This window comes from Limanda limanda, chromosome 20 (assembly GCF_963576545.1).
Source record: "Limanda limanda chromosome 20, fLimLim1.1, whole genome shotgun sequence".
Lineage (NCBI taxonomy): Eukaryota > Metazoa > Chordata > Actinopteri > Pleuronectiformes > Pleuronectidae > Limanda > Limanda limanda.
The window spans coordinates 9,246,742-9,272,530 of NC_083655.1; the positions used below are offsets into that span (position 1 = coordinate 9,246,742).

At 43.5% G+C, this 25,789-nt stretch overlaps 1 protein-coding gene across 2 annotated transcripts in view; it reads left to right on the plus strand.

The window, feature by feature from the left end:
- LOC133027049 (RNA-binding Raly-like protein) overlaps positions 1-18,158 on the plus strand; it is a 40,268-nt gene extending 22,110 nt beyond the window's left edge. The window contains exons 2-8 of one of the 2 annotated variants that reach the window (XM_061094051.1): positions 9,065-9,140; positions 9,905-9,934; positions 10,068-10,115; positions 11,139-11,320; positions 15,026-15,139; positions 16,373-16,542; positions 18,126-18,158. In XM_061094051.1, the coding sequence (XP_060950034.1) occupies positions 9,065-9,140; positions 9,905-9,934; positions 10,068-10,115; positions 11,139-11,320; positions 15,026-15,139; positions 16,373-16,542; positions 18,126-18,158 (653 nt within the window). The remainder of the gene's footprint in view (positions 1-9,064; positions 9,141-9,904; positions 9,935-10,067; positions 10,116-11,138; positions 11,321-15,025; positions 15,140-16,372; positions 16,543-18,125) is intronic. The other variant, XM_061094053.1, reaches the window with a different exon arrangement.
- Positions 18,159-25,789: the final 7,631 nt, after the last annotated feature.

Sequence of the window (25,789 nt, forward strand, 5' to 3'; positions counted from 1 at the left end):
TGAATAAACCATAAGCGATTCCAGAAGATAATTCAGGTTCTTTAGTTTCGTTGCTACAATTAAAAAAAAAAGAAAATTCACCAGCTCTTCCTTTTTCTTTTTGTGGCCTGGACAAGCGACTGCATCACACTCCCCTCTGTCCCGGAAATGTGATTTCATCTGTCAGAAGGGACCTAATGAGACTCCTCTATATCGATGATGAAATAATGTGACAGAGTTGTCACGAGATGTCCCCCCCCCCCCCCCCCCCGGACTCCTCGTCTCTAACCGGCAGCTCAGCTCGGATTCAGTGAAGCGAAGGCTGCCTGGACTCCGGCCAATCAGTGTGACATAGAGACAAGCATTCAGTGATGTGCGCACACACACACACACACACACACACACACACACACACACACACACACACACACATACACACACACACACACTGACACACACAGTGACATCTGCACACGTACGATCGCTGACGCACGGACAAAAAACTCACAAGTAGATGACACCTTATTATCCACAGTCCTGCGTGTGATAAGCTTTTCGTGGAAGTGTGTGTATGTGTGTGTGTGTGGGGGGGGGGGTTATAGCCGAGCAGCAGATTTTATTGTTCTTATCTCGACGAAGCAGAATATTTAGAGCAACACGCTTTGGTGAATGCTGCGTATTAATATTGGATCTAATGTGCACAGCCGGCAGATAAGACCGCACCATCCCGAGGAACGGCGAAAATTAGCATCTGTCAATTGTCAATTCAAACTCAGCTGGAATAATTGAAGAACTTCCTGCTTCACTCTCTCTCTCTCACATGCAGGGATGAGTGACGTGGGCATGTAGGCCAGCAGCCGACGGGCCTGTCAGATGTCTCTCAATCAGCGATTCTCTTTGTTTTTCCATTTTAAATGAAACATAAATGTCTAAGGGGGACATTTAAAGCAACGCGATGTTGGAGCAAGTCAGAGAGTTACAACAAAGGGCCAGTTTGTGGAAAGTAGAAGTGAGGAGAGTGGAATTCGATGCCCTGATTATCGCCGGTCGTCAATGTTTCCCACAGGAGACACTTGCTCTAAATACCCGTGTTTGTTTTCCCTCGCCGCTAAGCCCCCCCGCCACGCCTTGTTCATCCGATCGGCCGTCCAAATTGTCTGCTTTCTGAAGTGTGTCATTGTTGACTCGTGTGGAGACGGCTCACTGGCTCTCACAGGTCACACAGAGACATGTGATCTCAAACCGATGCGCTGCCTTTATCTGTTGTGCCGGTGCCTGAAGGGAACGGGGATTATGAGCTGATCCCCTTTCTGGAGTTTGAACGGTGGAGCCGCAGAGAGAGAGAGGGGCCGAGGCCGTGCAGCAGACTGAGAGTCACGCTCCAGTGTTTACAGAGAGAGGCACGCTCCAGTTTTGTAATGATCTGTTGTAGTCACGTAAGAATCTGGACTGGGATTAGAGAGGAGAAGGATCGAAGGAGGATGTGAGTTTAGAGGCTTTGGTCTTCGCTGAGCAGTCGAGGAAGAAGAAACACTGGAAGATCTACAACGAAGAAAACAGACAAATGGCGACTGCTTTGAAAAGGTTGGTTGAGAACAGTTGTGGTTCCAGTTGTGCAGAAGTGACTTGTGTTACTTTGGAAGTTGGGAAATTTCAGGTTTTATATGATCGCAGATATTTATTGAATTGAATATTGTTTACTTTTGCACTTTATTACTATTTGTAAAACCTGATGCATTTACTTTGCAATCTCGAATTTATACTTTTATGAAAAAAGTTCAATTCCTACTCCCCTGATCCCAAGAGAACTTCTTCAGAGTGTTATTCCAAAAGTTCAAAACGAAAAGATATTTATTTTATGATCATTCACGACAAACAAAAGCATAAATTCCTCATAGATACTTTTATGTTTCGGCTTATATCTTGTAACCAACAGAAAAATGTAGAGCCCCACCTCACCTTGAACTTTGATTCATTGTTCTCCTGAATCTCCCCGTGTGATGTTCGGTCTTCACAGTTTCCTGGAACCAAAGCTTTGAAATGCAGATTGTCGCCCCACGTCTCCACGCCACTCTTTTCTTCCACGTAATTAGACGACAGCGGGCCACTGCGGCGGCCTCCTGTGACTCCTGTTGTCGAGAGCTGTTCATAAACAAGCTGCCTGCTGCGTCTTGTGATCTTTGATTTAAAGCTTCTCATGCACGGAAAAAGTTCTGAACAAAGCTCATGTCTGGCAGAGAAAGTTGAAGCCGGAAGGACTTAGTGAAAAAGAAAACCTGTCAGGACACAGTGAGGATCTGCTGGGATGACACATTTGATTCTAATTCACACTGAGGTTTCATGGAAATCTGTCTATTAAGTTGTCAGTCGACACCTGGAACACGTCCCTTATCGGCCCGAGATGAAACGTGTACCTGGCGTTTCATGATCCCCACGCCAGCCGGGGCCGCGCCTGCAGGACATGATGAACGGCGTCTGGAATTAGATGTGGCAAATTCCTTCCGCTCAGACCTTCTGCCGTCCGCGCAGACTGGACCGGATTCACAATTCATCGAGGAGTTCACATCAAAAGCAACCGCGCCGGAGCCGGAGAGGGAAGATGAATTCCCTCCACATCCACACCGGTCCCTCCTGCACGTCCATCACCTGCGTGATTCAGCTCCTCCACGCTTCCCTCGCCTCGTCGCTCGCATCTCTCCTGCTGAGGAACAATTTGCATGATTAGTTACTTTGCTCAATTAATTAAGACGTTGGGGAGATTGGCGGCAGAGTTTCTCGTTCCGCGAGGAGATGATCGGCAGCTCCCTCGGCGTCAAGCTTCCCTCATTCTCTCCCTTCTCCATCGTCTTTGCCTTTAATGTTTATCTCGTTAAATAGACGGTTGGCGTTTGCGAGGCGAGGAGAATGAAATGACAGGAAAAAAGTAACTAATGTGTCGCGGAGCCATCAGCTCTGGTCCGGGCTGAAGTTTCCTCTTGTTTATTGGAAAAGAAAGGAACACATTTCTCATTCTTTTGAAGGTCTTTGCTGATATGTCTGAAAGGAGGTTTATTGCCGTGAATCATCTCGTCGCCGGGCTGCTCATCTGAGATATAACTCAGGAGGAGGCGCCGCAGCTTTTTATGTAATGAGGAGGAGAAAGGACTTTTTGTACTTTGATGGAGGCGGGATGTTGGAGGTTAGAGACACAGCCCTATAAATTAAATATCACAGATTTTATTCCTTTGACATTGCTGAATCAAAAAAGATTCTCTGTTTTTCATATCGTCAGCACAGAAACACGTGGGCCCTCTAGATAAAATAATGATACTAACAGTCAAGTTCAAGGCCGTTAGTTGAAGGAACCGGGATATTTCCATTTGTTTTAAAAGGACTTTTTCCATTTTCATATACAGAAGGTATCAAGCGTTGGGTATAAAGCGACTGGATCTATATTTTAAAGCCCATGTGATCTCAACACGAAGCCTGCCTCCCTGCATGTTGTTTTCCTGTCTCTGCACGAGGGCTCTGACGTGCTAAGCTGATAACTGAATGATGGAAATTGTTTTTTTGTCTATTACTGCGTGTTTGCTTCAACACAGCGGGCGATGAATCTGCAGCAGTGAAAACCTACTGAACCAGCTGTGCTGTGTCTTTCTGTTGCCGGGTGAAATTTGACACGGTACTAGCAAGTTCGTCTGACATGCAGATTACGGCTTCCGCTGTGTTCTCTGTTCTCTATGCAGCTGGTGCAACTCAGAATGAGGGCATGAGTCACTGGTGGCTCCTGGTTTCTGCTGGAGATGTAAATGGCCTTGAGCCTGTTTTTCAGTGAGTATTGCGGCTGAATTGTTTGTTCTTATGATTGACTACATCGATGGACGTGACTCGCCTCATATCCAGTCAATAATCTTCCTCACCACATTTTTAAAGAAAAGCCCGTTCGCATATGAGCCGGCTAAAGCTGAGGGATGGGATTATTATTTCAGGAGAGTTATGTCTGATAAGAACAGCTTCTTGCAGCAGAAATAGATTTGAAAGAATCTGCCCGGTCTGTCCATCTTCGAACGCTCTGCCCACACTAATACAAAGAGGCTCTTTGGCTCACCAAGACACAATCTATCCCTCTCTCCCTCTCCCTGACCTTAAGGTGACCCGTGCTAGCCCATGCTGATCGCTATTCTCTGAAGCCTCGGGCTATGAGATGGTTTTCCCTCCTCCGTCTGAGAGAGAGGACGAGTGGAGGTAAAGAAGAAGCTTTGACGCAACATGTTCAAGTGTTGCATGGGAGGGGGGGGGGATTGTCCTCGGAGGTCGGGGAGATGGTCACAGAGCCTGATAGACGTCTGTGTGAAAGGGAGAGTAAATAAAGATTGACAACCTGTCTCCACAAGAATTAAGCCAAAATGTCCTTATTTCGGGTACCGCCATTTTGTGCCTTTGACTCACATGAGCCAGAGTCTGTGCAGAAGTGAGTGGAGCCGCAGAATTGACACCACAATGATTCATGATGTGAATTTAACACAATGTTTAAGAAAGAGATACAAAAATTATCCTGGATCATTCTTTGTTCCGGATCCGCCCCAGATTTAAATTATTTATAGACTCTCTCCTGACATATTCATCATCCTTCCACTAAATTTTGTGGTAATCCGACTGGGGTAAAAACGATATTTCTTTGGTGGAGGTTGTTAAAACCAAATTTACATGAAATGTCTACACTTGGATGTTATCAGTGTGATCAGAAATATCAAAAATTACAGAAACCATCTTTTATTTGATGTGTTTTTCATTTTTAGTTTGGTCCATGCCCCATATGCTAACATGGAGGAGGCAGGGTTTATCACCTGGCATGTCGTCCATCTTCATATACAGTACATGGTTACACAGCACATTTCCATATTTCTAAAAAGCTACTTTCACACTGTGGGGCAGTATTTCAGCTTTGTGAAAATTCCTTTTCTTCTTTACGCCTCTATAAGAATACAGTATGAGTGGATCTCTATGTAAAAGTGGCTCGACGGATAAGAGTCTGATTTGTTGTGGCGTCAGCAGTTTTTCGTGCTCCCCACAGTAGCTCATTCACATTCCTTCCAGGAGCGTCTCTCTGTCCCCCTCCGTTCTCACAACACTCCCTTTACCTTCCCGGGTCCCGCTGCTCTCCACCGGCGTGTTTTCTCATCCCAGTGCTTCCCCTGCAATATGAAGCCATATGGCTCGGTTTACAGCCCTGAGTTATTCACTTCCGTCGCTGTGCTGTTATTCACCCCTCGCTAATGAAAAGAGGGGAGGAATACGTCTTACGCAGCATTCACTGGCGGCACAGGTGTCACATAGAAAAGGCCCCACAGGTGACGCTCAGCGCTGAAATGTCTCGTAATGAGCTTCCCCAGCGAGCACAGGGACACGGGAAGAGAAATGGGATGTGAGAGAGAGTGAGGGATGGTGATGTGGGATTAGATATTGTCTTGTGCGGGCGCGGAGGGAGGGAGAGTGAAGGGGAATGGAGAAAGAGACATTGAGGGATAGGGTGAGGCTGAGGGGAGAACAGGAAGCACGAGGAGGAGAAGTCCGAGAGAGACGCAGATGGAAGGTAACAAATGAGACCAATAAAACACATGGGCAGCTCCTCCAGGGAGTCACACACCAATGTTTTTTGACAGAAGAGCTCAGGTTTGTCTTCGGTGATTGCCTACGCTCCATGCCTCTGTCCTTTCACTCCAATTTACCTCTCGCACGACTTGTTTTTCCTCAGCCAATAACGAAGCCACCTCAAATATTTATCCAGTCATGGTCGGTTCTCAATTCCGACAGAAAGACAAGACGCCCTCTATCTCTGTGAGAAAGAGAAAAGGAGCTCATAAACGCCTAAAAATAACTTTCAGGGCTGCAAATTTGAAATTGCGTCACGTGTACGTTCATGTAACTGCAACATGGAAACATTTTTAATTGTTTTTGCTGTGCAGAGCAACCATTAGTAACTTCAGCACCACGGAGAGCTCCGCCTCCGTTCCTGTCTGACCCAGCTTCAGACCAAACGAGCAGAAAAACAAACGACGGCACGAAGCAACAGATAAAAACACAAGAGCAACTGACTAACATGTGAATAAAACACTGCAGACCCAGTACACATGGTTTCACTGCTGAGGAGACACAAAGTGTTCGGCCAAAACCTACATGAGGAATTTAAGCTAAACAGTTGTTAAGTTTTAGTTGCCTCTAAACAAATGTGAGGTTAGTAAAACACGCTGGTGTGTAAACGCTGCTCCCCCTGATGCTGGGAACCTCCAATAAACCGGCAGCAGATGGTCACAATGTTCGCAAAGGCAAATACTTAATAAGGCAGTTAGCTGTGTAGCTCACTCCGAGGCCTTTACACACTTTGTGTATCTATCAGCGGATGAGAGGGAGGTTTCATCAGTTGTAAACTTCAGAATCATGAAGTGCTTCAGCCTTTTAAGACACCCGCTGCAATGCAGACCCACCGTAGGCTACCCAGACCTGGGTGTGGGTCCTTCACTTCACCAGTTGGGGCCTGCAGCCAACCTCCACTGGACGTACGATTGCTTTCCAGCCTCCTTGCTCTGCCTCAGATGACATCTCTGCATACCAAGGCCATTGATAGATTAATTCTCTGTAGATAAGATTGTTGATTAATCATTTTTGCTTCAGAAATGTTTTAATTGCTCAACTCTTGAACCAGACTCATGTCTGCAGCCTCAATCATTGTTAAATGCCAATAAAGACATGGCCCTACAGAGCCGCTACAATTTCAGAGGATGAAATTTCAGACATCATCTGAAATGTGGACATTTTCTTGAAATTTTCCAGAGAAAATGCAAATTCTTGAATCAACTGCTCATGACATTCTCTAGAAAAAAGTGTTGTACATTAAACAAAGACGTCAATTTGGAAAGATTTTTTGGAAATAACTCTGTGGTTCATCAAGATTCGTTTTTAAATAGTCTGAGCTTTTAGGCGAGAGTTTGCCAGCAGCTTATTTTCACCCTGGTGCGATTCCACTCCGGGGGATTGGGGCGCTTCACTCGTTTGGTGCTGGAGGTGCAGGGAGGATGCATGAATTAGTTAAGCATATGTGTATCGCTGGAAGTGAAATGATAGTGAAAATGTGGCTCCATGCAAAGAGAAAGTGTCATTAAGGTGATCTATGTACCTATGAGGCTCTTATTCATAGGGACAACACTGAAGAGGTTTGGGTTTCTTCTTTCAAGGGTATCGTGTTGATGGATGTATTTGTTCTCACACTCTCTCCTGTTGGTTATGAAATGACCTTTTCCGGGGCCTTCACTTCTAAACAATGGGAAGATGCTTTCAAAAGGTTGTTTGGTATCAAAGAAAATATTTGTTTCTAAAGAAAATAATGGAGTTTTACCACCTTTGGCCCCAATACGCACTTTTTTCAAATTAATTTATATACATTTTTGCAGAAGAATATTTAGTGAATAGGGCTGTCTACTACTTCAGCCAATGTTGAATTAGAGGAAAACAAAAAAAACTTTCCCCTCAGGGTCAACTAAATGTTTTATTTTCTAATAAAAAGGGACAGCACTTGCATTCAGTCAATATTTAAATTCTCTGCTTTTTGTGGATCTGCATCAAATGTTTAATGGGTTCTTCCCTGACTCACACCATATCTTTCCACCCAGTTTAGTGGAGATCCGGACAGTAGTTTTTGAGGAGTGGATGTTTGGAGGAGGTAATAGTGAGGGCGCTACTTTTAGCTCCGACCCTCAGATGAAGTTTTTCTGGTATTTTTCTTCCCTTTGAGTCGACGTAGCCTCACATGTGCATCATCAAGATTCTGGAGCTTCTTCTGACCCACTGGCTCGTCTCCCAGTCGGCACTCAGACCACGAACCAAACACAAGGACCTTGCAACACCCTTGGCACTGCAGAGATAGCGGACGGAAAGATTCTGCATTGCTTGATCACAAAATTGTGCGCCAGATTTTTTTCTTCCACTTTTAAACACAAAGAACGAGCAGCTGCCTATAAATCAAAGCCTCCCTGACGCCCGGCTTTTGTCGGAGTTTTCCTTTATTTGCTCTTACGTGCTCAAGGATTCTCTCCCGCTCCGTGCCGAGAATTTCATTTTCTAATCTTTCCAGTGCACGGCGTAGCGAGGTCTCCAGTTGTGCCTCAGAAAATTGGCCCTCGCGTTGCACCTCGACATTAGCGAGCATGTCCTCCAGTGCTGCAGCTTTGTGTGTTGCATATTTAAGTGTTGCATGAAAAGGTGGAAATAGCTCAGCGCTTCAGGAGATGTTTTACTCCCGTTTATTATGAAGTGGTACTTTTATGCCGCCTTCTGTTCAAGCGCCGCTCGGAGCTGTGTGGAGTAGCATCACTAGAATCATCAGCCGTCGCTCTGCGTGAGGGTTTCTCAAGGTTGTTGGCTTTCATTGACTCAGTTCCTGGGTTTGGAATTATTGCAGGTTGCACTGCAGTGTGGATATGCACATAATGAAATCCTGGAATACAACCTGTTCAGTAGAGAATGTTTATGAACGGGAAACAAATGATTGTGCTTTAATTGAACTCCCTATTTAGTATAAATTAACAGTGTTTCTCTTCATAATTAGTCAGAACACATTGAATCATATGAGCGGATATGTAACTACTGTAAACTATCGTATAAATGAACCTGTAGTATATGAAAATATCAATAAAGTTGTTGTGAAAGATTCATTAACTGCTGATAAATGTTCAGAGCTCACAATGACTTGTTGAAGTTGGAGGTTCATTCTAATGTAATATAAAAATTTGATTAAGTGTGTGTATTAATACATCAAGCTACTGAATAGCTAATGAATATCTTTCAAATTAATCAAAACTGGATAATAATATATCCTAGAAAAACACAGATATCCATATATCACTCATATCGGCCAATGTTTACTGACAGGCAGATAAATCAGTCATCAGCAGTATAACGATATGATCGCACAATTATATATCAGGTTTTATCTCATTAATTAATGGTTTATATCCTGCTCATGAATGCTTGATGGGGGGTGTTAAAGAACGACTCAGGAGTGATTTATCTGACTGTGTGTGTGTGTGCCTCTGTGTGTGTTCTTTTGCAGATATAAACATGGCAGGCGAACCCAAGCCCTACAGGCCCAAGCCCGGAAACAAGCGGCCGCTCTCAGCCGTGTACAGGTGAGACCCGTACCGCTCACCACTTCCTCCTCACAGCTCCTGTCCTCCGTCCTCCGTCCACCACATCCTGCCGCTGACGTACACGTGGAGTAATATTTAGAGTTTTTATCGCGCTCCACATCTTCCACAGCCTTGACTAGAGATCGTGGGTCATAGGCCTGTCGAGCTCAGAGACCGTTGTTACAGGCGTCATTAAGCATCACCCTGATTCCTTTGGCCCGTGCACATCTCCTGGTCGCACTCAGATGAAAGCAGCAAAGCCTAATGTGACACTTTCCTCTTCACTAATAGTTTGTCCAGTGGAAAAGTTTATATTCCCACCAATTTACTGTTTACTGTTAATTATTGTTTCTCTCTGAATCGATGTTCTTCCACTAATTAATATTTTTGTGCAGTGTGTTATCTTAAAGCCTAATTTGCATTTTATAGCTGCAGCTGAAAACAGCCAGGATGTAATATGGTAATTATGAAACAGGATGAGCCGAGGCAAGAAACCAACACTACACTTTTTCCAAATTGGCAAAACTGATGCATTAATACTAATTCAAATTCCTGTGAGAGTAGCAACATTTCAAAACAGCTCCTTCTCCTCTCTCCTCCTCTGTCTTTATTTCTCCCTCTGAATTCTAAATGACCTGCCATCCTGAGCGTGTGCTGAACATTGATTTTCCTCTCCGGGGTCGGAGTTCGTTCCCCCCGACTGTATTTTTCCACCTCTGAACTTTCCTTCTTCTTTGTTGCTCTGTGGTCTTTACGTGACTCAGGCTCGCTGCTGAACCTGCCGTGAGCTTCAGGCAGAAACCAGAGGGCGTCTAATCAAGTCAGAGCTGCTTGAGCTGGATCCCCTGAAAGATCTAAAATGGCTCCTCTTTATACAACCTTTCTTTATCTCTGCCTCACCCTCCTCTCTCTCTCTCTCTCTTACAGTGGCTATGAGTTTGACTACGAGTACTACAGGGATGATTTCTACAACAGGTACGTACCATTCAAATCATGGGAATAAGTCTGGGACTGAACAAGGAAACTAATGAACCCTTGGCTGAGCACTAATCTCTATAAAAAGATCCTGCATGTGAATAAATCTGTAGGTGAAGGAGGAGAGTTTGGGGCCAGAAGATTCCTCTGGTTTCTATCTTTGTAAAAAGAAATTTGACTTGTACTTTGGAATTTTCTAATGTGGTCCATGTCCCATCCACTAACATGAAGGAGACGGGGTTTATACTGCAGCCAGCCAACAGGGGTCGATCAAGATGATATGCCTCCCCTTTTGGGGAGCCGCTATATTGTCCATCTTTAAATAGTTGGACAAACAGATAAATATAGTGTTTCATCAATTTCTTATACTTCTGTTGCAGAGTTTTTCATTTTTAAAGACCAAACTCGTTCCATGTTTAGAAATCCAAAGCCTGATATGGCTCCAATGCCTTGTTATGATTCTAAGCTGAAACCGGACAGCAGCTTTTTGGATGGAGTTCTTTACTTAATGGTCAGTTTCTCTTCAGATTGTGACTCTTCCTCATTAAAAGTCCCCTCTTGTCAGATTCAATTTACTAACCGTCCCTCAGAGGCACCTTTAAATAGTCCGATTGTCCAAATGGCCGAACGCACGAGACAACACGTGTCTGTTGTCTCCCTCGTTTATCTGCGGGCGATAAGAGTGATTATCTGCAGAGTCATTTTTCTAAATGTCAGACTTGTTGAGAGCCTTCATCTGACGTTCAGCGCCTTCTTCTCTTTATCCTCTTCACTTTGAGAGGATGTGTGAGGGGATTATTGTGGAGGTGAATTCTGCCTTTTGTTTTCATACGGGCTGAGACAAAGAATCCAAGAGAAATCCATATACAGTAGATATGAACGTTGCAATGCAGCAGTTGAGCCGAAGGTGAAATAAATAGATAAACCTCAGTTTTCCAAATGCTATAAGCCGTGTTATTGGCTACAGTAACTTATAAAAACTCTGTGAGAAGTGTAATATCGTCTGTGTTATTATTTCTCCAGGCTTTTCGACTACCATGGCAGAGTGGCCCCCCCACCCAGAGCCGTGATCCCCCTCAAACGCTCCAGGGTGCTGGCTGCTTCCTCCCGCCGCGGGAAGACCTCCTTCCCCATCAAAACATCCTCCACCTCCTCCTCTTCATCCTCCAGACCTCCCACATCCTCCTCCTCCTCCGGCCTCAAACGTACGTACATTATAAGATCCTTCTTAGATTTTTTGTTACTTGTCTGGTGTTTTTAAAAGATTTTGGTTTTTAATTCACTTATTTTGTGGTGCAGTCCAATTACGCCAATATGCATTCAGTCCCTTTCAAAAGAGTGAGGGCGGAGAGAGGAGGAGAGGAGGAGGCGGCGACGCGATTCATCTGGGCTACTCCCCCCCCCCCCCCGAGAAAAGCTTTTTAATTCAATCCAGCAGCTCTGAACAAACCGCGCTGCGATGCAGAGGGAGAGAAAAACAACAAACACAAATACAATCTGAGCGTTCGGAGCAGCGCTCGCTCAGCAAACAGCTCCGGGATCCGTCTGGATCTCATTGGGTCGTCTGATTAGCCGGAGATGCTTTATAACGACCTTAATGTAATTAGAGTGAGATTGAGGGCATCTATGTGGAGCCGTGGTCAGCTGTGTTTCCCTCAACGTTCGCCTCTCCGCTCGTAGCCGGCCGTGTAATTGGCCACAGTGTTAGTTCATTGCTGCCCGTCTCGGCCGGTGTTATCAGCGCCAGCAGCTTGGTGAGGTCTGTCAGGAGAACCCGCTCGCATTTAGGATTTCAGCGAAGGGGGAAATCAGCCCATCTCGTTCCTCTTTTTCGGACAGAGTCAATGAATCCTCTGTCGTGTGTCTGAGTCACGCTGCCGTACGTCTGGAGACTAATTTGCTTCTGCCAGGACCAAGAAAAATCACCCCTGGTAAAGACTTTGGCCCAGATAGATTGGACGGAAGAATAAGGTTAGCTTGTCCAGCAGGGTGGGTCAGTGTGGGCAGGGTGGAGGACTCGAGTATGAGTAACAATTCACCTGAGGGGAAATAAAGAACCTGCTGTCAGACGAATGGATCACGAGGATGAGGTTGACTTTTGAGATATTTTTTCTGAAAGAAAGACTGATCTCAGAGGAATTAACAATGATTTACACTCATTTCCGGGGCCTTAACCACAACGTCTATCTTAAAATGGTTTATATAGGAATTCATATTGAAGCAATTTACAGTTTGTCAATATTGAGTTTAGATTCAAACAGATTTTCTCCAAAATTAAGTCCCAAACACTTCGTCTTAGATTCAGATGACGTGATATCAAACACAAATACAAGATAAACATTAAAATGGTAAAATAATCCAGTTTCCATTCATTCCATGTTAAGATTTCTCCCAAACATACTGTTAATACCTCCGAGCTGGGAGCTTGTCATCATCTATTTCGGGTCTGAGTTACATCAGCCTCACTAACTCTTTGTCCGGTTTAATCTTCATAGACCAGTGATTCAGGAGATCCACCCTCAGTATCCCCCAGATAAACATTTCTTCTACAGTTCATCACAAGCTCTTAAAAATTAGATTCGTTTCTCGTTTCCCTAAATCTGCCTTAATGCTGATTAAATAACAATGTCGTTTTTTTCCTTCTTGCCCGTTTCCTTTAACCCGAGTCGTCCCTCGATGGCGTGTTGATGAAACGCCGTTTGGATCAGGACGTGTTCTCTTTTCTCTTCGCAGCTTATGAGACTGATAGCACAAAGGGGGAAAAAGGCCTGGAGGCGGCGATAAATTAAAAAACTGTTCCACACTTTCTTATCTTCAAACGACAACTAGTAAGCTGCCCAGAGCGAGCTCAGATAGCACTGGAATAAGGAATCGAGTGAGTACACGAGCGTTCGTGGAAGTTGCTTTGTGCGCACGGACGCATGTGATACCGAGGAGGAGATAGAGACAGGTGGAGATACCGTTGTTTATCCACTGTTTTCTCCTTGTTGCCGCAGCACAAAGGTCCAGTTTGTGCGTCTCTGGAGCTTCAGGGCTTGACGGCTGCTTTGAGACGAGTGCTTTGGATTTTCCACACGCACGCGCTCCATGTGTATCGCCATCCGTGTGGCCCTCTCTCTAAAATCCTGCTGCTTTTTAAAGAAGTAACTACAACCACATTGAATCCTACCTAAGCAGCACTCGGGTTCTGTGTCAGGATGAATTCCACTGAAAGATTAAAAACGTCCTGTTGGGAAATCCAGTTAAGTGCAGGCTAATACGTCACACGTTGCTCTCATGTACTGACATCTGCTCAGAGCGGAGATGTTTATGTTTTATGCATCAGTTTAGCTCGTAAATAGCACTGCACAGACATGCATTGTGATGTTGTGTGGGTGTAAATGTACACAGAGAAACTCTAGTTAAAGAGCAGCATGCAGACATGATACCTCACGGCGGATGTTTTGATTCCGTGCGTGTCTCCCGCCGCTGGTTTTTTCTGGCTGCAACTTTGCAGGAAGTCGTGGGTTTGTTTACCGAGCGCTCATCCATCCGCTCGCCGGCCCTGACGGAACCTGAGAGGTGTCAAAGAGAATTTTATGTTCCCGTCTCCAATTCGGCTGTCTGTTTTCCTCCCCTCCACTCAGAAAGACACATCTCAGCTTCCCGAGGGTTAAGGAATGAGATTATTTTATTACTTCAGGGTCCGGATTCTTTAATCCATTCGGCTCAAGCTGCTGAGGAAGAGCCTCCTCTCTTCAGCAGCCGTGAGATTCGGCCTGATTGAATTAACGGCGGCTTCCTTTTTGAAATTTCCAGCAGATGTTCTTTGCCTACGACATATCGAGGATCAAAGGGAAACTCTGACATGATTGGGTTTTGCTTGATTTTACCCCAAAAAAACTCAGACGCGCATTGTGGAGTGAACATGGAGACCAAAGCGAAGAGGAAGAGGAAGAGGGAAAAGCAATAATTCATGAGGCAGTAAACAGAAGCTGTGGGAGGGCAAGTTGTGCCCCGTGTTTCTCATGTGGTTCTGTTAGTGAGGCATTGATCAGCCACAAAATAAAGTGTGAAAGCAACACAGTGGATCGAGTTAATTTAAATTCATCAAAATTTCATATTAGCCTGAAACTAGACTGTTTTAATAAAAAGAAAAACAGTTTAAAATTATTCGAGAATTCCTGCTGCAGGTTGTTTAGATTTCAGAGAAAACACAAAACAAAGCTGATGTTCAAAATAGTGCTTGAGCTGCTATTGATCTGCTCTTCAGTCTGTGCAGCTCGTACAGACATTCCTACCTGGGTTGTGTCTTCCTCCTATTGGTCCAAAAGTCTTAACTATCCATAAAAAACTGTTCGGAAAAATATTAAACCTTAGTAATGTTGATTCACATCTGGAAACCACATTTTATATTTCTGTATTTTCTGTTATTCACTGATAAGATACAGAGGAACTTACTATCACTGGATAAATCTATGATGCATGCGACTCGAGCCCTGCCCCAGTTTCTGCAGCAGTTCCCTCCTACAGGGAACAGTAAAAGCTAAGTGTCTATGTAATAATATCATATTACTTTCTCTCTCTCAGTTGGCTTCTCATGCCAACTGAAGGATATTGGCACTATTGTGCTGAACACGAGCTGCGCTGTGCCGGGTGGTGGGCGTAAGCCTGCTACTAATCCTCAAATTGAAAACAGCGGGTCCACAGTTTCAGCTCGGTGACTTTGCAGTTGGCCGGACTGAGATGTTCTTCCCCGAGGAAAGAGAGATGATTTGATATCCAAAATTAAAAACCAAGCGTATTAACAGATGACAGCGTGCAGTCGGTAATAAACCGCGTGAGGCTGCATCATTAGAACTAAATGAAAAACTAACCAAGCTATGAATGAAGACGTTGTGTTTCTGTTTCTTTTTTCCGGGCCTCAGCAGTGAAGACGGACCAGCTCCAGACCATCAAGCGGGAGCTGACTCAGATCAAGATGAAGATCGACTCTTTACTCGGACGTCTGGAGAAGATTGAGAAGCAGCAGAGAGCCGAGTGTGGTGAGGAGCAGGATCACGGCAGGGGGGGGAAGGAAAGAGAAATAAAAGGGGAAAAGGACGGCGACCACTGAGGGAGGGAAATTAAGAGCTCAATGCCGGCTATAAGTCTTTGTGACATTGTGTGAGATAAGAGCAGCAGAGCTCTCCATCATCTCAGTGAACAGGCGTCAACACCATGCTGACTCAGTTTATAGGAGAGCTCTTTATAGACGCCCTGCACCACAGGCCGGGCTCCGAGTGCAGCTCACTGTGAAGGTCATAAGGAACATGTATCAAAAAAGAGAGCGTGTTGTAAATTTATCAAAATGCATGTTTGCACTGTTTATTAAAAACATTTTCAAAAGAAACAAAAAGAAACAAAAAAAAGAAAAATCACAGAACTTGGTTCTTCGTGCAAACTTCTGTGGGGTTTGTTAGAAGTGAGAATAATTTCAAGAGCAGATAAAAGACGGTAAAAACTCAAGTTGACATTTGAAGGCTTGAAAAACTCTCTTTTCTTTGAAATGGTTCAAAAAAGAAGAAGATTCATTGAATGCTTGTTTATCAAAGAAAGGCGTCAGACACCATGATTGATCATATATTCACACATCTATTGATGTATTCAACATAAAGTTGTTTCACAAAAAATAAAACATTGTGTCAAAGATTGTAAAGAATCTTTTTTGGAGGTACAGACCCCGCAGCCAACCCCCCTTCAAATCACCTACTGTAATATTTAATATATACACAGCTAATGATCAGCCGGTACATTTGCTGATTCGCTCCACTGGTCACATTTGTCTCAGTTGCACGGGATGAAAACGTGCTTCGCTTTATCTGTGTGATCACACCTGAGTAGTTTCCTCTTAGCGATGTTTGATCCACTCGATTTAGCACCGGGTGGAAGTCCAGAAATGTTAAAACGTGCTTCAGCCAGTGTCTACGCCCGCTTCATTTAATCATGTAGTTAATTAGGTTGAATGGAAAGTGATAAAGAGATGCTCCTGGTTGTGTTCACGCTTCTAAAGCTTCAGTGAAATATCAGAATCTGCGTGTTTGTATAAAGAAATATCTAGAAAGTCGATTTTCTGTTGCTGAGGTCAAGCTGCTTGTGTCCAGTTGAGTGTAAGAAGCAGCAGGAGAAGCCTTTATGTCTGAAAACAGCAGCCGAGTCAACTCTGTAGCTTCTATAGGAAGAAAACCGATACTGATATCGCTCTCACGCTGACTTCACTCTCTGTGTCTCCCTCAAAGAGTCTCAGAGAAAGTACGAGGACAACTGCGACTCCCTGCACGAGGAGTCGGTGTCGGAGACGGCGGAGAACTCCGGGGAGGAGGCCGGGGACGGCGAGCTGGACGTGGAGGCGGGAGAGATGACCGATGGAGGTGAGGACGACTACGACGAGGAGGGCAGCCACCATCTGGTAAGAGAAAGGGCTGACGGTGCTGACAGGGAGGGAGAGAGAGAGAGAGGCACTTTGGGGAGCTCTCCAGTGGGAAGAGAGTCTTTGCTTTCTGAAAGTTAATTTTCCGGAATTATTCATGGCCACAGATCTGAGAGAGCAGGGCTTCACATGAGTGAATGGCGAGGGCGCGCGGACTGACAGTTTCTCCCTGACGACCCCGGCTCAGACGGAGGAAACATGGCTCTTCACGAGCCCACACACAGTCACGGGGCTTGCACACGCTCACACTCACGGGCTGGAATTAAAGCCGAGGGCTTAAGACACATAGTAAAGGGCTTTTAGACGAGAGCTGCATGGACGGCTGTGGAGCTGACCGTGAAATCGTGAATGTAGAGCAGGGGACGAGGAATTTTTTTTATTTTTATCTCTATTTCTCTAAAGATAAAAAAAACCTGTACCAAATAAAAAAATATTACAACAGTAATTTGTTTATTTTTCTTGACAAACTGTCAAAAATTCTTAATTTTAGACTTTTGAAAAATGTCTCATGTTTTAACTTGTTGATTTAAAAGAGAAAATGTTTGTAGACTCATTATTTTTGGACAACACACAGAATTGCTGATTCTAAACAGATACTGGCTCTGGAAGATTGTTGTTTCCATCCATTTAATATAAAAACTACAAGCTCTCATTCTTCCTGCAACAGAAAGCAAAGACGTCATTGGGACGTCATCACATTTAGTTAACTGTGATGAAATAAATCCACTGTAGAGAATGGGCATATCTCAGAAAGTAAATAATGCCAGTAGTTCACAGATATTGTGTTCATGTTTCTATATTTATATCTAATTCTGCTGCATCAGACTAACCCACCTGTAGCTGCTCAGATGGGCTTGAAAGCATTTTGATATTATAAAATAGACGCTGAATGATAAAATGATAACTGTGCCGGTGTGAAAGTGACAAAGACTCAGTGCTTCATGCTACTTTGAGCCATTAGACACAAAATGGTGTAATATTGTAGTTTTCAGCTATGAAATGGGAAAGAAAATGTGATGTTAGAAGAATTTAAAAAAAGACTGGGACCATTTTGGCAGTATTTTCAGTTTTGTGCTTTTATATTGTATAACAAAAATCATGATAATAAACATTAATTACTTAAATATGGATCCTGAGTTTTAGAAATCCTCAACACCAAATTACACAGCGGTTAAAATATAGTACCCAGAATTTTAAAATAGCATTAATTAAACCAGAGAGTCGCGCTGTTTTACTTAACATATCCCAACCTGTGTTCCAGCTGTGGCCATGTTTCTGACCAGGCCTCCGTCTGTCATGTTATATTTATTGGTCATTAAGTATGGATGGGTTTGCTGTCCTGGATGTAAGCTCTGTGTCCTCGCTCACAGCAAAGATTATTTTTCAGAGACAGGGTGGATGGATTTAATTGTTTCCTGAAGGTCACATTGATCATCGACCGTGATAATGTACAACAAACCCTGTTCCACAGGTTAGTGCGGCTGCTGTTGCCCAGCGCGTGACCTTTTAGAGAACGAGAACCTGCAAGCTCCATTAAAATAATTTCTTCTGTTCTTTTTCAGATAGAAAACCACGTATCGGATATTGACAACTGAGATCAGGTAAGAGCTTTAATTCAAGCGTCTGTTACGTAATCTGAGATGTTCTCCTGCAGCACAAGGTCCTGGAGGCTCTCACTTCTCTAAACATCCCTTAATCTTCTGCTCAGCCACGAGCTCCATGACATTTGGAAGACCAGCTCCAGTGAAGGGCAGCTAATGCCGGATTCGACAGAGGAAACATTAATGGTGTTTCAATGGGCCAGAGCTGCCCATAAACAACCTTCATCTAATTGAATTGTGTGGACGGGGGGTGTGAAGGCCCGAGGTAAAAAGTTCCCTGCCTCTCAGGGTAATGATGCAGCCACATCATCAGTTAGCTCACCGCTGGCTGGTGGTTCATAGTGGGGGGGCTTGGATGTGTTTATGAGTTGGAGACGGTGGATTTCTGTTGCTGCTGGATGAGCAAAGAGAAACTCGGTTCAGACCATTAATCAAGTTATTTAGATGGGGTTTTTTTAACATTTTAGCTTTCGCAACTTTTCAGGGAGCTGTGCATTAAATCTAATTAAAGTTGAATCATTTCAAGGTCCCGTGGGTGACATTTAGGTGAAAGGGATCTATTGGTATTGATGTTAAATATAAGATAATCCGATACGATAATGTTAAGCTTCCGGTACGATACTTCAACGTTTCCGATCTGGCAAAGCTGATTCATTTTCTATCATCCAGAAATATAGTTTTTGTATTTTCCTTTGACATTCGAATTCTAGTTCAAATGTTCACAGTAAATATTAAAGGTTTTCCATCACCTGTCCATCCATCCAGGCGTCAGGTGGTTTACTCCCCTCTACAGGTTGCATTATCTATTTCCCATCTCCACATGTCTGACTTTTTCAAAGCTCTCAGCAGATTCTCTAAACCTCCCCGGCACATAGATTTAAAAACCTGAAAATCTCCCTCTGGGTCGTGTTGAAAATATCAATGTTTTGCCCGGAGGCTGAACCGAGGGCAGAAACTCACATTGAGGTGAACCTCATGTCCAGAAGGATTAGAGAGGCAGGCGGCTCCCTCTTCGAATATCTACCCTTCCCTGGATGTTTCCAGGGCCAATTCAGAATGGACAAGCTCTTAAAACTCAACTTAATCCTCATCAGATTTCCAGCTTAATAAACAGCCACCATGTGTGAGGAGGAGACACAAGCCTGATGTGTGTCTAAGTCCGTTTTCTCTTTTCTGTCACTCCAGGGTGAGGACGCAGACGCGATATTAGAATTTCATCATCACCTTCTAAGAGACTGGAAAAGGATCTCTGAAGGAATCAAGACACCCATTCTGGACTGTGAGTTGTGTGTTCAAGAGCAGCCGAATCACATTTAAGATGCTACGACTGTGCAGTACAAGCCGAGTGTGATCTGCTCTCTGTAGAAAATGTATTCAAGATCCATTTTAATGCGTCGGCCCGAAGTTGACCCTCCTGGATATTCTGTGCAACTCCCATTTCATTGCAAGACGCTGCAAATATGATGCGATAATCATGTTCCTGAAAAAAAATAAAACAACTGAAGGAAATAAAAGGGACTTACTTATTGACTTGTGTTGCAAGAGGGAGACGTTGTTGCTTTTCTTAAATGTGTTTGCGCTGTAATTTTACTTTTTTTCAAGGATTTTCTTTACTAGCTCAGAAATCGAATGAATAAATAACAATGAAGAACAAAGACGTGATATTCAGACAAACGAAAGAAGCGTCGCTGTCGGTTTTTAACTCGCACATGTGCCAATAGTTGTGAGCATGACTTTTCCTGCTTTATCCATTTATCACACAAACGCCCTGCGGGGCCGCTCCATCATATATTCCAACTCCTGCCAAGTTTTCAGAAGCAGACAGGGCCTCCTGTGGTAGAACGCCAGTCCTGGCACCGGCCTCCTGCCACGGAGCATCGCCCTGCTCAGCCTGTGCATCCCAACATGGATTACTGCCGTTCACGAGCCGACGCCCCCCCTCCTCATCCTCCTCATCCTCCTCATCCTCCTCATCCCTCTGTCTCTGGTAACGATTCTGTCTTATGTAGGCGAGGGAGCGAGGTAAGGTTTTCAAAAAATTCTGGACGATGTGATGCTCTGACCTTCTTTACTGTAAATATGCGTTCATGATACCAACTGCTTCAGAAAGCGGAGTAAATATAGAGTAATTTGCGTTGAAATGAGACGATACAAAACCCAAGACGTCCGTGAAAGTCAATATTATGGTTGAGTGGAAAACCATGAGCAGATGTAGCTGAACTGGAGGATTTATTGTTTACCAACATCAATGGTTCGATTCCTGCCAGCTCATATTTGGCAGAAGCGTTCGCTGCCACGTGCAGCTGCTGACATATAAAGATTTCATAAGCGGCTCGAGCTTCAGCTGAGCAATTACAATTAACATGATTATAAGTAAATAGCTGCAAATTGAATTATGTCACCGGTGATTGGGCGCCAGCGTATTCTACTGTTAATTATTTACCTCGTGTTTGCTCCATCCCCCCCCCCCACACACACACACACTAAGATGTGGCCCTTAGCAGTCGGATGATGTTTTACTGTACTTGAGCCAACTTCCTGTTAAAAACCTCATTAATGTAAAAGCTTTCCAGACGCTGTTAAACAATTTGCACTTGAGATCTCAAGGATTTAAAAGAACAAGAGTTGTTGGCTGTTGCTCAGTTATTCACTCAGGTGCAGTTTAAACCTTGTGTTCCTTTCTTAATTGGACTTCAACGTTTTCATTTTTCAATACACTTAAATAACTTAAGATTTGATGTTTTATTTCTGATGTAGTTTCTGGGAATTTAGACGAGCTTACACATGTGTTGCTTCTTAAATGTTATGTCAATACACAATTAATAATATCGATGCTGATGTGAATTAGAGGATTATTGTCCGAACAGGCTATAAATGATAAAACAAATATTGTATATTGATTAAATTAAGAAATTCAGCTCACAAAGTGAATATTTGTGTACGTTTCTGTTCACCACTATTATGGAAAGATAAACAGCTGATGGCGATAACATTCCTCCCGTACTATTTCTTACTGGTTCTGTCCTGACCCACCACATCCTCCCACCAAGTTGATTCATGGGAATTCGTTTAGTAGCGTCATAGATTCTATGGAGCAGTGAGACACCTGATGTATACGAGCCGCACCCCCTGCTCCTGAAGGAAAGTGGAGTAATTTCACTCTGACTGTCGATAGCAGAAAGAAAACCTTTCCCTCCCGACACCGAGCACCCTCTAGTCAAGCAGAGCGTTGTGGATTTACCTCCACGGGGTTTTAAGCGTCTGCCCCTGAGACTTATGACCACAACGCTGCAGCCAAGGTAAAATAAATCTCATGTGTTGTGTTTGAAAACTGGCTTTTGACACATTTAACGGTTCATCTGAACAATCTGCACATTTCCTCTGTGGACATTTAGTATTTAACCTTGAGTCGTAGAAAATGGCTCCCCTGAAAACTATCATGGTGGTTTTGTGGTAATGTCTTTTTAACACCTGAAACAAAACCTCATTCAATCCATCGTGAGTCGTATTATTTGCACAAAAGCGGTGAAAATAGAAACCAGAGGGTTGATAAGAAAATGTTTCAAATCCTCAGATTCTGAAGGAAAAGTCACGTCGCACAATTTCATGAGCTCACACACGTGCTGCCCCCCCCAAAAAAATTCATACCATAAAATATAAATAACACCTCTTTCACAATAAGTGTCTAGTGGATGATGATTCATGTTCAGCACTATTTTTGTACCCGGAAACGCGACTAAGGGAAATGGCTCTGCTTCATGTTTATGTTTATTTGCTGGTCGTTATTTAATGAACTGTGCAGTGATGTGTCAAACATTTTGCAAAAATATGTATTTAAAGAATCATCATTGCTTTTAATTGTTGTAATTTTTCTCTCTAGGAGATTTCTGGCTCACGTTTTGTTCTCCGTGTAAATAATCCTCGTGTTGATTCCAAACACCAATAGACTAAAAAGAGAGGTTTTAAAAACAAAGCTGAAATGATATACTGACAGTTTGTTGGAAATTCTTGTGGGTTTGAAGCAAATTCGTGGGACTTGACATGTAACTGACAACTGTTGTATAGAAATGTACATTTTTTTGTAAAGATATTTTTATCAAGAGGCATGTTTACCGTAACTTTGTATTTTCAGTTCATGTATAAAAAAGATAAAATAACGGTATATTCCCAAACTGTTGTGAGGCTAGAAAAAGTCATCGTCGTAGAAACTACTTGTTCTTATGAGTCACTGAGATGTTTGTGTCATATACTATGTTTCAACACTTTATTTTACAAATAAACATGAACTGAAGGAAGGAACCCGCTCAGACTTTATTGTAAATAAGACGTGATAATTGCTTTTAGATGGTTTGTCATCATTAAGGGGTGCCACTTAAAAATCCATTCTCTCCTTTCATCCCCATCTCCCCTCAATGCAGGCGGCTCACTTAATCCTGATTCATAAAGTTGATTATGCAGCGCATGTGCCGCGCCTGTCACCAGACTGACACTTTAACAAGTTGTTGCCGCACGGTGTTTGAAAACGTGTCAAATTAACGTCAGTCAGCAGAAAAGTGGAAATCACAACATTCGCTCGTCACCTTGTTTTTCACTCGTGGTTCCAGTCACAATGACGGCAAGTAAATATCACTGGAAGCAGTTTTTTTACGAATGCAATACGACCATCAGGCTCATTAGATTATTCTAACTTTGTGACAAAAAGGATGCATCAGACCTGCACTGAACTCCGGACATGTTCCTGAAGTTATCTGGAGGGTCTGCATGAGAGAACGCAAACTTCCGAGTCAGTTGCTCCGGACATTCTCCCGATCTTTTCCTGCAAGCCCACTCGATAAAAAAGTGAGTATGAAGTGGAAAGAAAGCAATTAAGACGATTTCAGACATATGAATTAGGTACGGATATATTCTGGAGTTTTTTTTTTCACATATGAAGAAAGCAGCAAGAGATTCTCTGGGTCAGACTCGTTCACAACAACAGGAAAATGTCTGGAACATTCAGGCGAGGGGTGGAGCCTGTGTAGAGCAACATGACGTATAAATTCCGCCGAGGAAATTAGTTTCAGTTCTTATCACCACAGCTACTACTCCCTCACCTTGATTTCTCCAGACACCTGGCCTCACTCGGACCCTGACAGGAAAAGCTCTGTGGATAAGTTCATGAAATTGTCCGAAGTTCAATGCGTGTCAGCTTAATATCAAACTCCGGGGAAGCTTAAAGCATCAGCTCCTGACATTAAAGCTAATCAATGCTAATAAAAGGGTATCTGGCATCGCTTCAGGCAGCCGGAGCTCTTCAGGGCGGTCTCGTGTTTTATTACTTCCTTATTAGACGACAACATTAACGTCCTTGAAAGGCTTCGTCGTGTCACTCTCAGTTAGCGACTCGCTAAAGGAAGCTGGGCAGCAACAGATGGCACATTCGAAGCCCGCCATTTATCCACGGTACAAGGTAACGCAGTGAGGTTAATGAGGGCCAGCGTCACCGCCACACGCAATTAACCCGCTGTATCAACTTCCCCCCCAGCGGCGGCGGGCACGACGGCGCACAGCTGTTCCCGTTTAACCTACGTACGAGGAAACTTTTTCACCGCTGCTTAATGCACCGGAGTTTACTCACTTCCACAGAAACCACTGAAACTTCTCCAGGGAAAGAAAACTGGGCGTTGACGGTCGGCTGCGGAATCAAAGTGACCGCGTGTGATTTTAATTCCTCTGGAGCCGTCGAGCTTCTGCAATATGGAACTTTTTAACTTTCACAGCTGTGGCAATGAAAACAGATTAAATTATCGCCGCTGCTGCTGCCGGACGCTGCATTGATTTGGAAACGCTGGAAATGTGCATATATCTTTAATTTCAACATATTTATCCTCTCTCTGTTTGGCTCACATCAACTCGGCTGACAGATTGAATTCACGTATTCTAACTCCTCCGTCCGGGGACTAAATGATCAGCTCGGTTTCAACGTCACTGTTTGTGCAGAGATTTGCATCTTTAAATTATCTCAGCAGCGGCCACCTCATGCGCCAGTGGCAAAGAGAATAATTCAAATATTTACTGTGTACGTTTTCTCAGTTATGTTCATAAATACATAATGTATACAAAAAACCTTCTCATTTTGTTTTCCTCTTTAAGTTGCTGACCGAGAGGAAGATCCTGTGCTTTATCACACATATTCATTCCCAGCGCTCGCCGCACAGACCTTAATTAACATTTATATTATATTAGCTCAGGGGTGCATGAGGAGCATATTTTAGAGGTTTGATTTGAAAAAAAAACATTCAAATTTGCACATGTTGCCAATAATCCCAGCATCCCGATTCTCATCCCTGCAGACACCCTTATGAAATAAAGAAGAGTTTATGAGGGCGGTGAAGGATGAGGGGACTCGGTGTCATTAAGTGCGATGGGGCCAACATTAGCCTTTAGCTCGTAACGGTGGAGAAAATCTGCGTCGTTCATGGAGAGAGGATTCAAACGTCCCGAATGGTTTCATCGCTGGTGCTTCTTTATTCCACTGGGACGATATTACATGGATTCAGCTGCAGCGGAGGGCGATCGCTCCCCCGGTGTCATCAAGACGAATCCATCACAGGGTAATTTAAGGCTGAAAACACGTGGTGGTGATCTATTGGGGAGGTGGGCCGTAGAGCGGGTTGGATCACGAAGGTTAATCCCGTTAGATCTCAGACGAAGACGTCTGCAAGGTGTGTGTGAGACGTTTGGATTTGCAGCTTCAGCAAAGAGGGAATGTCACAGATGGAAATCCCAGTAAAAGGTGGAAGTTTGTTATTACAGTTATTGCAGAAACTGGAAGAGAAACTTTAAGAATTGTAAACTTATATTGTAATCGCACATAGAATATTAAGGTGATTTAGGTTTGTAGGAATATATGGGTTCAAGATTATGTAGTTTACTAAAACTTGGTGCTATAGGGGAGATCTAGTAGATCTACTGAGGGAAAACTGTACAAACCTCCAGTAATCAAACAGCCACACCAGTGATGCCAGATGTACGATGATTACCGTATTTGTACGAGAGTTTTTCCCTCTGAACGTTGTACAATCTGTATCATGCTTCAAAATAAGAGCCTGAAAATGATTGTTTCTTTACCTAAATCACTTCAGAAACTCGACACAGCTTTGAAATGTCAGTATCGAGCGTCCCATCACTAAACTGGTCCTGTTCGATAACCTTAAGCTTCTGGTTTGATAGTTCAACATTTCCCATCTGGCAACGCTGAGCCACACTGAATGAAAAATGTTGGCTGTTATAATACAAAACAAAGTGCTTGGTTTTCTCGAGTGAATCTAATTTGCAGCATGGACAAAAAAAAAAGACTTTTATAATCCCAATGTTATTCTAGCTACTTTGAGTACTAGCTATTGTGTGTTATCTGGCATGTTTGTCGTATAAATAGTGATTATAAAACAAAACAATTTGCCACGTAGAGATTCCCATTGTGTCTAATCGTGATAACATCGCAACAACACAGATTACTGCGGCTTTAACAAAGCCGAATCCAAGTACAGATTCTGTTCCAGCAGTCAATCACCTAGTGGAATAAATAGGATGTTAAACAACCTGAAGCAGAAACAGGACTAAAGGTATCAGCCTGTACAGAGGAG